Source organism: Enhydra lutris, unplaced genomic scaffold (assembly GCF_002288905.1).
Source record: "Enhydra lutris kenyoni isolate GAN:26980312 unplaced genomic scaffold, ASM228890v2 scaffoldscaffold1, whole genome shotgun sequence".
Lineage (NCBI taxonomy): Eukaryota > Metazoa > Chordata > Mammalia > Carnivora > Mustelidae > Enhydra > Enhydra lutris.
This window is the reverse complement of record NW_019154085.1, coordinates 32605678-32617963: the sequence shown is the minus strand read 5'-3', so window position 1 is coordinate 32617963 and position 12286 is coordinate 32605678. Positions and strand designations below refer to the sequence as shown.

Genomic DNA, 12286 nt, shown 5'->3' with positions numbered 1-12286 from the left:
TAAACCAATGGTTTCTTTTCGAAAAGTTAAGATGAAAACGTCTCATTTTTCAAGTCACTAAAGATGGTGTGGGTCAGAGAGGAACTTGTTTGAAAGGGGACGCTACTTTATGTAATTTCATACTCTGCTGTGACATCTGACACCTGGCATCTGAGATTTTAGGACTGAAAAAAATGAGAAAAATGGAACAAAATGCAAATTAAATCAGTCCTGTTAGAGGCTTCTGAAAAGAAACAACTTGTATCCAGAATCAGTGATAAGCTGCGTATTCATCTGACAGTTTTTGAGTCCCGATTGCATTGTTCTCTCCCTCCCTTTGAAGCACTGAACCTTCTTTTCTAAATACAACTTCTCAAAAATCATTTGAAAGCAGACATTCTAAAGATAAAGCATCTGAAACAAATTCTCCACCCACCCTGACTTAATCTTCAGATCACAACATCCTGACAGAGAAGTTCTGTTTAATGTCTTTCATTGTTTTACTTCTTGGCAGTTTTCCCAAACTTTATGAATAAATTTAAACTATGACAAGGAAAAACACACTCAAAACACAATGCTTATAAACAAATACAAGAAAAGTTCGAAACAGAACACCATATGCGGTATCTCCAAATATGATGTGTGTGCAACATGACCAAAAGCTACAGAGTCCTGGGTCTCAGCATTCCTACTGTCCTACCCAGATCTACTTCTTTTCTTTGTTTTTGCCTTATGATGCCTAAAGGAACTAAGAATCGAAAAATAACCAAGAGGACATAAGAAAACATGGTACCTTTTTTTTTTTTTTTGAAGTCTTGATCTGAACACATCGTCATTGGTGCAACAGTACTCTTGATAATGCTCAAATACAAGACAAGCAACACATATGAAGACTTACCATGTACATACAAGCAGCGTTTTTAGAATCTTAACTTCCACAGTAACATAAAAACCTACAAATTAAATCTTAACTCACCTCAGTATAAAGTTAAATTCTCATATATCTTAGTACGAATGCCAGTATCAGAAACATTCTCCATGTTTCCGTATTCTAGTGTAAAAAAGTTTCATAGAAAGGATAAGGTGCCTTTTTGATAAGTTGCCAACACACACACACACTCTCTCTCTTTCTCACACACACACACACACACACACCAGTGCAAACTATCAAGAGAAAAATCCTCATTTTGAAATGCGATAGATTACACATCTAGACTAAAAGCATCAGAGCGGACAGAGTAGCTTTCCATGATTGAGGTGCTATAAATATGAACAACTGCATGTACAATGGTTGATGAAATAAAGAATAGCTTTCTATCCTTTGCCTCTTAAATCCCACCTTAACTTTTAGAATTGCGCCCAACTCTTAGAGTCCGGACATTCTCCTAGTTTCAAAGCAACTAGAAGACCCTGACTATTCGGAGGGTAAGCGACTAGAGACTAATTACCCAGCGGCGCTACACTTGCCGCGTTTCTTCCTTGCGCTTAAGCGTGACCCCCAGTGCCAGCTTGTTTCACGCAGCACCACACTTCCATTCTTTTCCCTAATAAAAAATAAATATATATAAGACGCTGTCGGGCATATATTCACAAGGTCTCAATTTCTTAAAACATAAGTATGGGTATATTTATTTCTCTCAAATGCATACAAGACAATAATTACACAGCAACAAATCTTTTGTTCAACAATGATTTGATTCATAAGCGTTTGAATTTACATAATTTCACATCCATACCCTTGCATTTTTAAATACCGTAAGTAAAAAAGCCCCCCAAATAATCAGTTCTTATATTTCCTATTTATCCCTCTATACATCCAAACTTTAAAAAGTTACAAACTGAACATTATACAGAACATATAAATCATGTTTAAAAACTTGAGGTTTTAAAATCACTGTTCCCCAAAATGATTCAAAGTCCTCATGCTGACAAGTGCAGTCCTAGGTGGTAAGTTGGAAAGGGGGAAGAAAGAAGAGACAGACACCAGTTTGCTGTCTTAATGTTTTACTAATCCCGTCAGTAAGAACGGCGACGTCAGAAGGAACAGGCGACGTCAGAAGTAACAGCTTAGGTTTACTACGAGGAACGAGGAACGGGGTTTGCCTCACAGTTGGAGACATGCACTTCAAGTATTTTCCTATTTGATCTGAGCTCCCTGCAGCAAACGATGCTGAAAGAGAAGAACTATTTTCTTCCATACATTCGCTCAATGTCCGCCTGGTAATGTGTTTTAAGCTCTTTACGTTTCAGCTTGAAGGCATCTGTCACCAGACCAGTTTCGGGGGTCCACGGTTCCGGGCTCAAACGAATTTTTACTGGAATTTCGAATTTTTCTAGACTCGCTGCGATGGTGGAAGAGGGAGTGAAAATGTAAATGCAGAGGCATAAAAAACATACAATTAAAATTCCTGGCAAACAGTGTAACTTTTCTAGTCTTAGAGCGCCCATCAAAATGCACAACATCCCATGAAATCTTGCTTCTAAATAAGCCATCCCTCAAAAACACTAGAAGTAAATAGATACATACAGATATGTATGAGAATTATAAAAGCCAAATTTTTTGTTTAAAAAATCTACATGGCCATCAACAGAATAAGTTACATTAAGTTATGATGCAGGCATAAAATGGAATAAAATTCAGTCATTAAAAATAAGATCTACATGGTAGGGTGTATAAAGATATTTGCAATATATTACTAGGCTTAAAAAAAAGGCAGTTTTCAGATTTTTTTAATAGCAGATAAATGTTATGCACACAGATGTGTAGGACAACTATACACCAAGTTATAAACTGTATAGCTCTAGGGGTTAAGATCCATGATTAAGGAAAAGCAAATGCCACACACCTAAATCTGAGTTTATTATAAGGAGATCACTTTAGAAACCAAAAAATAATAAAGTTTAAAGAGAATCTTGTCATCAAATCAGAATATTCAGCATAAGCTATGAGGACAGAATGTTTGCTTACTAGTGTGTCTCTATATACTGCTGGATATCAGTAAGAGTCTCAGTAGCAGAGGGTTGGACACAGGGAGAGGGATGGAGAAAAGGGAGAGGTTTTCCAGCATTCATTCAACAAATATTTATTGAAAAAAATTACTGTGTAAAGCGTTTTACTAAACACTCTTAAACACTCTTTAAGAAACACAGAATAGTTCCTGTTCTCAAGTGGTATAAAATCTAACAAGGATAAACAGATGAACATCTAGCCATGATTACACACACACACACACACACACACACACACACCATACAGACAGGCACACTTGCTCACTAAACTGAAGGTGTAAGTACCTTGGGAGCAAAAGAGATATATTAACTCTAACTTATAAACATAGACATAACAAGGTTTTCTTCTTCAAAGACTAAAGCTATTCCGGGAGTGCTCTCCTAGAGGGAAAACCACAGTGAGTAAAAGCAGCAAGGCCTGGACCTGAGAACTTATGGAATGGTTCTTGTTTTGTTGTGTTTGTATATATGTTAAAGCAAATATTTTTATTTTCCTCCCTTTTATTCTCCTATCATAATAAGTATTAATAAGCTAACTGTGTATCACTGAATAAGAGCAAAAATCGCTCAAGGGGTGTGCATCGTCTTCTGCAAAAAAGGTTAATGTATTTTCAGCTGTGTGCTGGGCAGTTTTACTACATGAGGCGGGAGTCTTTGTTACTGTCCTTACTTAGAAATCAACTATGCTCTCACGAGATGTACATGGGTGCCAAGCGGACAAGCGATGATAGACTGGAAAAGTCAGTTTTATGTATCTACTGGCTTAGGCTAGTGTCCCCAGTTAGTCAATTAAACTCTAACACAATACACATTGTACATAAATGATTAAGTCTACAACCAGTTTACTTTATGTGAGGCAAACTGTCCTCGATCATCTTAACGGGCCTGGTTGGGTGGACTGAAAAGGCCGCAGGAGCAGAGCTGAGGTGTCCCCAAACAAAAACCAACTCCGCCTGTGGTCGGACTTCCAGCAGCTGCCAACCAGCTGCCCTACCGAGTTCCAGCTTTGCCTAAGTCAACCCCCAAAGAGCACATAAACCAATTCTTCACAGTGAGTTTCTTTATAGATAACTACTAACTGTTTCTCAGGTGTAAACCTGATACAAATTTTGCCTAAGAATGAAGTTGGATCCCTCCTTCACACATTAAAATGAACTCAAATAGACCGAGGACCTAAATGTAACAGCTGAAACTATAAAACTCTTAGAATAAAAAATAGGGTGTATCTTTGTGATAGATTAGGAATGATTTCTCAGGACACCAAAAGCACAAACAACAAAAGAAAAAAAAATTACCCTTTCAAAATTAACACTGTTGTACTTCAAAAGGTACCATCAAAAAAGTAAAAACACAACCCACAGAATGGGCGAAAATATTTACAAACTGCGCATCTGGTAAGGGCCTCGTGTCTAGAATACATAAAGAACTTATACAGCTCAGTAATAAAAAGGCAACTCCATTTTTAAAAAACGGGCAAAGGATCTGAATAGACATTTCTCTAGAGAAGACATAAAATGGGTAATAAATACAAGAAAGGATGCCCGACATCATTAGCCACCAGAAAAATATATATCAAAACCAACAGATACCCTACTGCATACCCACTAGGATGAGTAGAATCCAAAGGATGACAGTAACAGGTGTTTCGGGGACGTGGGGAAACTGGAACCTAACACCAGTGGGAATGATAAAATGATGCCAAAATTTTAGAAAATAAGTTTGGAAAATACTTGGAAAAAATATTCTGGAAAATAATCTAGTACTTTCTTAAAAGGTTTAACAAAGTTGACACAGGCCTAGCAATTCCACTCTGAAGTACCTACCCAGGAGAAAGGAGCCCGTCTGCACAACCCCTTGTACACGAATGTTCACAGCAGGATTATTCAGTAACCACCAGAGCGACCGACTGCAGGCTCCCCCAACACACCCGCAAAAAGGGGGGATAGGACACATCCATACAAGCTACTACCAGCACATTAACAGTGTAGAAAATGCAGAAAAGAGTCTTGGGCAGTTGAGGATGGGCCGGGGTGGCCAGGACCCAGCTGAGAGAAGGAGAAAAAGGGTGAACCCAGAAGACAAAAGCTAAAGGGACAAGGACAAGGACTGGTGCATGGGGGTCATGGGAGCACATGATAGGCGAGTCCTCTGGAAGGGCCTGTGAAGTCTGCTCTTCTATTTAGCTGCAGGAAAACATAGTTGGTTTCTGAGTAGGAAATGACGTCACCTAAGCCGTGTGACGGCAGCACAAGCGAACGTGAGCACCCTCTTCCCTTCCCGCCTCAGTCCTCAGTCTGTTTCACAGCCACTCACCTGAAATAGCAGCTTCAGAAAGCACTTTGAGGACCTCGTTTTCCATTTCACAGCTGTTACACAGCTCCTCCCAAGTCCCATGAAGTCCTTTCTTTCGAGCGAGTTCTGTAAGTTCCTTTTGGTTTGGCACAACAAACCCAATGACGTAAGAATGATAACTGAAATACAGAAAGGACAAAGGGGTAAGGATCTAAACGGCACAGGGTGTGAGCTGCAGTCATGATTACCAATGCTGTTGTCATCGATCCACGACTGCACTAAAGAACACACATGACGCCTATTTGGTACTTAGCACACTCACCTCACGCCACTTCTGCTGCATGACTCATAGTATGTTCAAGGCTCTGACAGAGTTCCCTGCTAAATAAACCTTCATCGGATATTTAATGACAAATTTCAACTATGTGTGTTATGAATACTTCCATTTATACATTTTTTTAAAGAAAATTACAAATATTAGAAAATTCAACTCTTAAATCAGTAATTCACATTAACAGGTTAAAGAGAAATTAAAATTTATGTAAATAGAAATTATATCTAGGGGCGCCTGGGTGGCTCAGCCAGTAAGCATGTGACTCTTGATTTCGGCTCAGGTGATGATCTCAGCGTTGAGACCGAGCCCCATGTCAGGCTCCACATTCAGTGAAGAGTCTCCCTGGGATTCTCTCCCTCTCTCTGTTTCCCCCTCCCCTGCTCATGCACTCTGTTGCCCTCAAACAAATAAAATCTTTAAAAAATATATTTAAAGTAAAAAAAAAAAAAAAAAGTGTATCTCAAGAAATCTGGCAGCAAATCAAAGTAATGTGGTTACATTTATTTTCTCTTTTGTTGTCACGAGAACTGTTAATAAAAGAGCTGTAGGTACGCCTGCCAATGGCAGCAGGAAATGGCAAGCAGCATCAGGAAGAGAAGGGTAGTCTGGTTAATATCACACAAGTAAAAGCCAGAACTGTAGTACCACAGAAGAAAACATCTCTTGGCTAATTGAAGGGCAGAATAATTTATAATACAATGTAGTTAATCTTTAAAGTCTGTTTCAAAATTGGTTCTTCTGATACCAGATTTTATCTTTTCATAATAATTATTATGTCAACTGCTGCAGCAAGTAGTAGCACGAAGTAGCTGATCATGAACACTGGCCACAGAGTAGCTGATCATTAACACTGGAGACATTACCACATAGAATACTGTTAGGAAAAAATGTCACCAGAGTGCCAATATAAATTTCCAACACATTTCCCAGGAATACATTTCCAGGATTTTTCTTTAAACTCTCCTTCCCAGCTGCCTTGTATCATTACGGATTAGATATGATAGGAGTTAAGCCACAGCTTAACACAGCTTAAAGCAGAGCCCCCCCACCTTGGCGAGGGTCCCAAGCAGGCTTAAGTCTAGTGCAAGGTAGTAGGTGTGGAGCAGGGTCCAGCTTGAAGACTATCCAACTTCCTTCTCTACTCCCCTATGCTCTGGGCTGTTTCTGGGAAGCTTCCCTGTGCGGAAAGACGTGTTGCTGGGGATGCCAAGGCACCAAGAAGGAGCACTTGACTTTCTTCCCCTCCCCATCACACAGGACACCGCAGTGAGATGTAAACAGAAACCAGAGAGAGAGGATGACAAGGAGGGGAAGCATCCCAAGGACAGAATCAGTTACTGGCTTTCCAGAGAAGAGGCCACTCCCAGAGACAACAGATACGAAGGAAGAAGAGTTCTTAGTATAGTTTTAAGAAGAAGATTCATCTAGGAAGGAAATGCCAAGAACACACAAAAGGTTTGAAGTAAAAGTAACAGAATTCTACTTTCTTACCTGTTTGCATATGCACAAATGTTATCTATAAGGGAGAGGTTCTTCAGGGCTGCCTCTACTTTCCCAAGAGAAACATATTCTCCGGCTTGCAGTTTCACAAGGTCCTTCTTACGATCTATGCAGGACAAAGGCCAGGAGGGGGCACATGGGAGCACAGAAATACCTTGAATACACATGAATATTGGCCATTCCTGAAGTAATTTGCTATCAATTAAGTTTATTATAATAGTTACACCAAAATTAAAAGTACACAGTAAATTAGGCCCTAATTTCAGTACCATTAAATAAATTCTTTCAAAAAAGAAAATTAGTTTCTGGTCAAGAGTCCCTCCAGGGCTTCAGGCATGTTCTGCTGAAGAGGTATGTTCCCTATGACATATTAACACCAGGAAGGAGAAGAGTTCTCAGTGACATGTGAAAGCTCATGTGCTATCTGGAGAGAAACATATCCCCTCAACACAGAATGGTAACGGTAAGGGTCAAGCCTGTCCAACCTGCTGATCTGGAAAGAATTCCCACCAAGTGAGGCCTGGGCAGAGTCTCTAGGAAAGATAGGAGGTAGCCAAGTGCACTGGCCCTGGTAAACGACAGACAGGTAGGTCAGCCTGAACTTCCGCAGCACTTGGGGGGAGGGAGGGGCTAGATGGGGAGGCGGAGAGGTGAATCTGGCTACAGAACAGAGGCACTGAACCGAGCCCCTAGCTGCCACTAGAGTTTTTTAGCAGCAAAGTGGCCCAGTGAGATCAGTGCTGACGGCTCAAGCGTGTGTTTAAGCGGGACAAGCATGTCCAGAGAGAGGAATTTCTTGCAACAGGGTGACAGAAGGTGTGGGCCTGACCTATGGTCATGGTGAGAGGGCAGAGAGAAAAGAATGATTTTTTTTTTTTTTTTTGGTGCAAAATGGTAGTTTTATTAAACCACGGGGACAGGACCCGTGGGCAGAAGAGCTGCTGCCAGAACAGAATGATCTTGAGGCACGTTTCACCTGGTAAATCAGCAGAAGAGGGGTAACACATGGGGAGCTCCCTGAAGTCTCACATCTCCTCCGAGGTTTCTAAGTAGCATGACTAGTACAGAAACACTATTAACTGAGAAAAAGAATGTTAAGAGGGAAGGCAGGGAGCTATTTTCTGCCCCATGGGTCACAATACTCCAACTGCCAGGCCTTCCTTATCTCACAGGCAAGGCCAGGACATGGTTCCAACAGGAGAGCCGTGTCCAATAAACCTTAGATACCAAAGAACACAAAAAATAAATATTCCGTACTAAGAATTTGATTCCTTCAGGGTTATCTAGTAATTAAAAATATCACTGCTATTGAACAGATTTTGAGATCTCCTAAAATGTCAAGCCTTAAAATTCCTTCACAGTCTCTATTTTATATTCCAGAGATGATACAACAGACCCTATCAACACTGCAGAAAGATCTATTCTTGTATTATTAAAAAGCTTCCCTAAATATAAGTTATCTCTTTTGCAAAACTGTTTCAGAAACATCCATTGTCAGGGGGTATATATACATACATTTTATATATATATAAAATATATGTATATATATATATATATATATTAGTTGGCTCACCAATAATCTTTAAACAACCATCAGGGTCAAACTCCCCAATATCTCCAGTACAGAGCCACCTCTGTCCATATTCATCTTCAAAGAAATCAGCTTTCGTTTTTGCTTCATTTTTGTAGTATCCTAGTGTCACATTTTGGCCACCAATAAGAATTTCACCCCTGGGGTGTGGTTTATCAGTATTAAAGTATCCACCTAGTAAACACAAAATAATTAAGAGTTAATTCTAAATTTTTATTTCTATATACATCATGTGAAAATTAGAAAATGTTAGTTTCTAAATAGGAACATCTGATTTTAAATCCAATTAGAGTTTCCCAAAGGAAACGAGGCAGACAGTATAAATGAACAAAACTCATTCAAGTAAAACTAGGTGCAACATTTCAGTTGCTTACCCATAAGCACTGACGCTTTTAAACTACTATTCCAAGCAAACATTACACTAAAAAAATCCAACGCCTGTGGTATAAAATAGTCATGTGTACTACAAGGTAAACTCCTTTAGGGACTCTGTGGAGATTCTTAGATGTCTGATAAAAGTACTAAATCATGTATTCAATAAAACACAACACTGTAAAACCAAATTACACTATATTTAAGAGATTTATGCCTTATAAAATTCAGAATGACTCCAAATTTAAATTTGTCAAACATTTTCACTAATTCTGCTAAAAGAGAAATGAAAAATGGCATCAAACCTTCAGAATATTTATTTTGTATAAAAGAAAAGTGAAACCAAACACTAATAATCTATATACACTGATAGAATCAAATGCAATTTTTTAAAAAGTAATTAGTATTTAAATGGCAAAACAACAGATTTTATGAAATCATAGTAAAAATTTCCTTCTGATGATTCTAGATTGAAATCATCAGGGAAAAGAAAAAAAGAAAAAATATGAAAAATCCTGTTTCAGAGATTACATTTTATGATTTTTGCTTCTACAAAATAAACTTATGATCATTCCTAATTTATTGACATCGTTTAGCAGATTTCAAGTTTTTGTCATAATTCTTCCTTGCATTCATGTAATGAAATAAGCAAAATAAAAGCAATTATAACTCTTCAGAATCATTCTTGAAGCAAGTAAATCCAAGTATAGCTCTAGATAAAATAATTCTATTAGATAAAAAACAAGCACTTGTGGATGATTTATGTCCTAAAGTAAGAAAATGAAGCACAGTTCTAACTTTAAGGTTAAATATTATACAGATTAATGCTCTGTGGTTAAAACAGGTTATTACCTTCCTCCCAGTTCTTTAATTTGATTTCACAGCAAACTAATGGTGCTCCCACTCTGCCAGTATTGTAGTCCCACACTAAGATACAAATGAAAAAAGGTATTTGATTACAGTGGTGACTAAACAGCTTCATTTTTCTACCAAAGATGATGACGTATCCCAAAGCTCTGACATCCCCAGAGAATCTTTAAAAGCAGGAGTCACAAACTGGTGAACCACAAGCTATGGGGCCCACACAGGGTTTCTTTTTATTCTGACTTGGTTATTGACATTTAAAACTCAAGCCATTTTACACAGAAGTGTGGACCCTCCAGGAACAACAGGGCCCGCATCTCCAGCACAGCAACAACTGGGGTCCCCGTCAGACGGGGCATGCCTGCTCCAGCTCCCCTACATGCCTTACTCCCTTCACGGATCTTCTCAAGGCCCACTTCACTCCGTGAAGCTGCCTGGCTCATCAGTCTGGAGCCCCTATCCTCAAGGATGATGGGACCCACTCCACTTTCTTGTCAGACCAGAAGGCTTTGCAGTACCTGCAGCCTCTCCAACCTTCTCCTGTCTATCACTATTTCAAAGGGAGACCTCTAAGCCTCCCGGACAGCAGCCTAGGCTATCATCCAGACCAGGCTGGAGATTAACTTTCAAGGATCTGGGAAAAGCACACACCACTATTGTGAATTACTATTTCATCATGTTTCCTCTTCAAAGATCATTCAAGTACCAGAAAGAAAAGGCTGATTATTTAATAATTTATAGGCTGTTTTATTTACAATATAAGCTGTAACTGATTAATCACATTCAACACAATAATTAACACATAATTAAGACTTTTATTTCCTGCAAAACAAAACTTAGAAATAGCTTCCAAAATATAGAAAACAGGAAAATACAGAAGTAGTGTATGATAAACCTGACATAAGAAAGGTACACAGAAACATTCAAGGTAAACAAGGAAAATGATCAATTAGGAAGTTTAATATCTGTCAGTATCTAGAAAATATAAAGTAGCTCTTCCTAGTACTGAGAAGCAAAATAACTTTCCTCAATAAAAGGGACACATGAGGCACTCCGGGATTCATCTGGGAACCACTTGGGTTATGGATGGCCTCGTCAATCATGTCACCATGATAAACCCTAGAAATTATATTCTCTAGAACTGAATCTGGTTTTCCTCTCATTACACAGACCACCCCCATAAACCACTTCCAAGTTTGAGCTTTAATACACATACCTCAACAACTACACAAAACATGTTTATTTTTCTTCACAAAAAGACACTTAATAACTGAAATAAGAAAATAAATGTATATAATACAGCCAATTCTTGTTACTAAAACTTTTTCCAGAACTCTAAGTAGCTTTTAATTTAACATATCATAATCTAACATGAAACTATCAATTATTGACTATTAGATGTATCCAATACATTCTAAACACTATCAATAATCACAGTACTTAGAATTTACCATCATTCTGCACACAAATACCTTAACCACTTTTATCCTTCATACTGCAGAAAAAAACCATTACCAAAGAATGCCTAGAGGTGCACCCCAGCCTCTTTTTGGACACACCACTTTGAAGAACACAAACCTTCTGTAATTGTTCCCGCACCGCAAGATTCAGTCAGTCCATATCCCTGACCAACGGGACAGCAGAAACAGATGTTCATGAATCGCTGTGTGGTTGCAGAAAGTGGAGCACCTCCACATAACAGAAGCCGAATATTTCCGCCTAGCAAGCCTCGGACTTTTCGGAAAATAAACCTTAAAAAAAAAAAAAAAAAAAAAAATCAGAGAATTTGAAGCTGAATGGCATTCTCCAAGTCATTTGGACTAATCTCCCAATTCTGAAATGTGAGATTCTGAGAGTCAGGCTCACCCAAGGCTACATAGCCAATTTAAGAGATTCTCTCACCCACTACTTAAACCTTAACTTTTTTTTTTTTTTTAAAGATTTTATTTATTTATTTGACAGAGATCACAAGTAGGCAGAGAGGCAGGCAGAGAGAGAGAGAGAGAGGTGGAGGCAGGCTCCCTGCGGGGCAGAGAGCCCGACGCGGGGCTCGATCCCAGGACCCTGGGATCATGACCTGAACCGATTGCAGAGGCTTAACCCACTGAACCGCCCAGGCGCCCCAAACCTTAACTTTTTTTATGTTTGGCCAAGTAAAGAAAGTAGCATTTTCTCTTAACTTTTCAAGTTAATATTTGAATTCAAAATTGTCAGGTTTAATTTTATACAGTAATGACAAACTTATGTTTATGGCCAGAGCAATTAGTTTTATATTATATAATAATACAGATATTAAGGGGCGCCTGGATGGTCAGTTAGTTAAGTGTCTGCCTTTGGCTCAGGTC

The 12286-nt window shown here is 38.8% G+C and overlaps 1 protein-coding gene across 7 annotated transcripts in view; it reads right to left on the bottom strand.

Moving 5' to 3' along the window:
• Positions 1–773: 773 nt before the first annotated feature.
• Positions 774–12286, bottom strand: part of LOC111154666 (long-chain-fatty-acid--CoA ligase 3) — a 68994-nt gene continuing 57481 nt past the window's right edge. For all 7 annotated transcript variants that reach the window (XM_022514509.1, XM_022514597.1, XM_022514760.1 and 4 more), the window contains 6 exons: positions 11520–11692; positions 9930–10004; positions 8688–8879; positions 7106–7220; positions 5302–5459; positions 774–2321 (listed from right to left, as the gene is read on the bottom strand). In XM_022514509.1, the coding sequence (XP_022370217.1) occupies positions 2164–2321; positions 5302–5459; positions 7106–7220; positions 8688–8879; positions 9930–10004; positions 11520–11692 (871 nt within the window). In that variant the 3' untranslated portion in view covers positions 774–2163. The remainder of the gene's footprint in view (positions 2322–5301; positions 5460–7105; positions 7221–8687; positions 8880–9929; positions 10005–11519; positions 11693–12286) is intronic.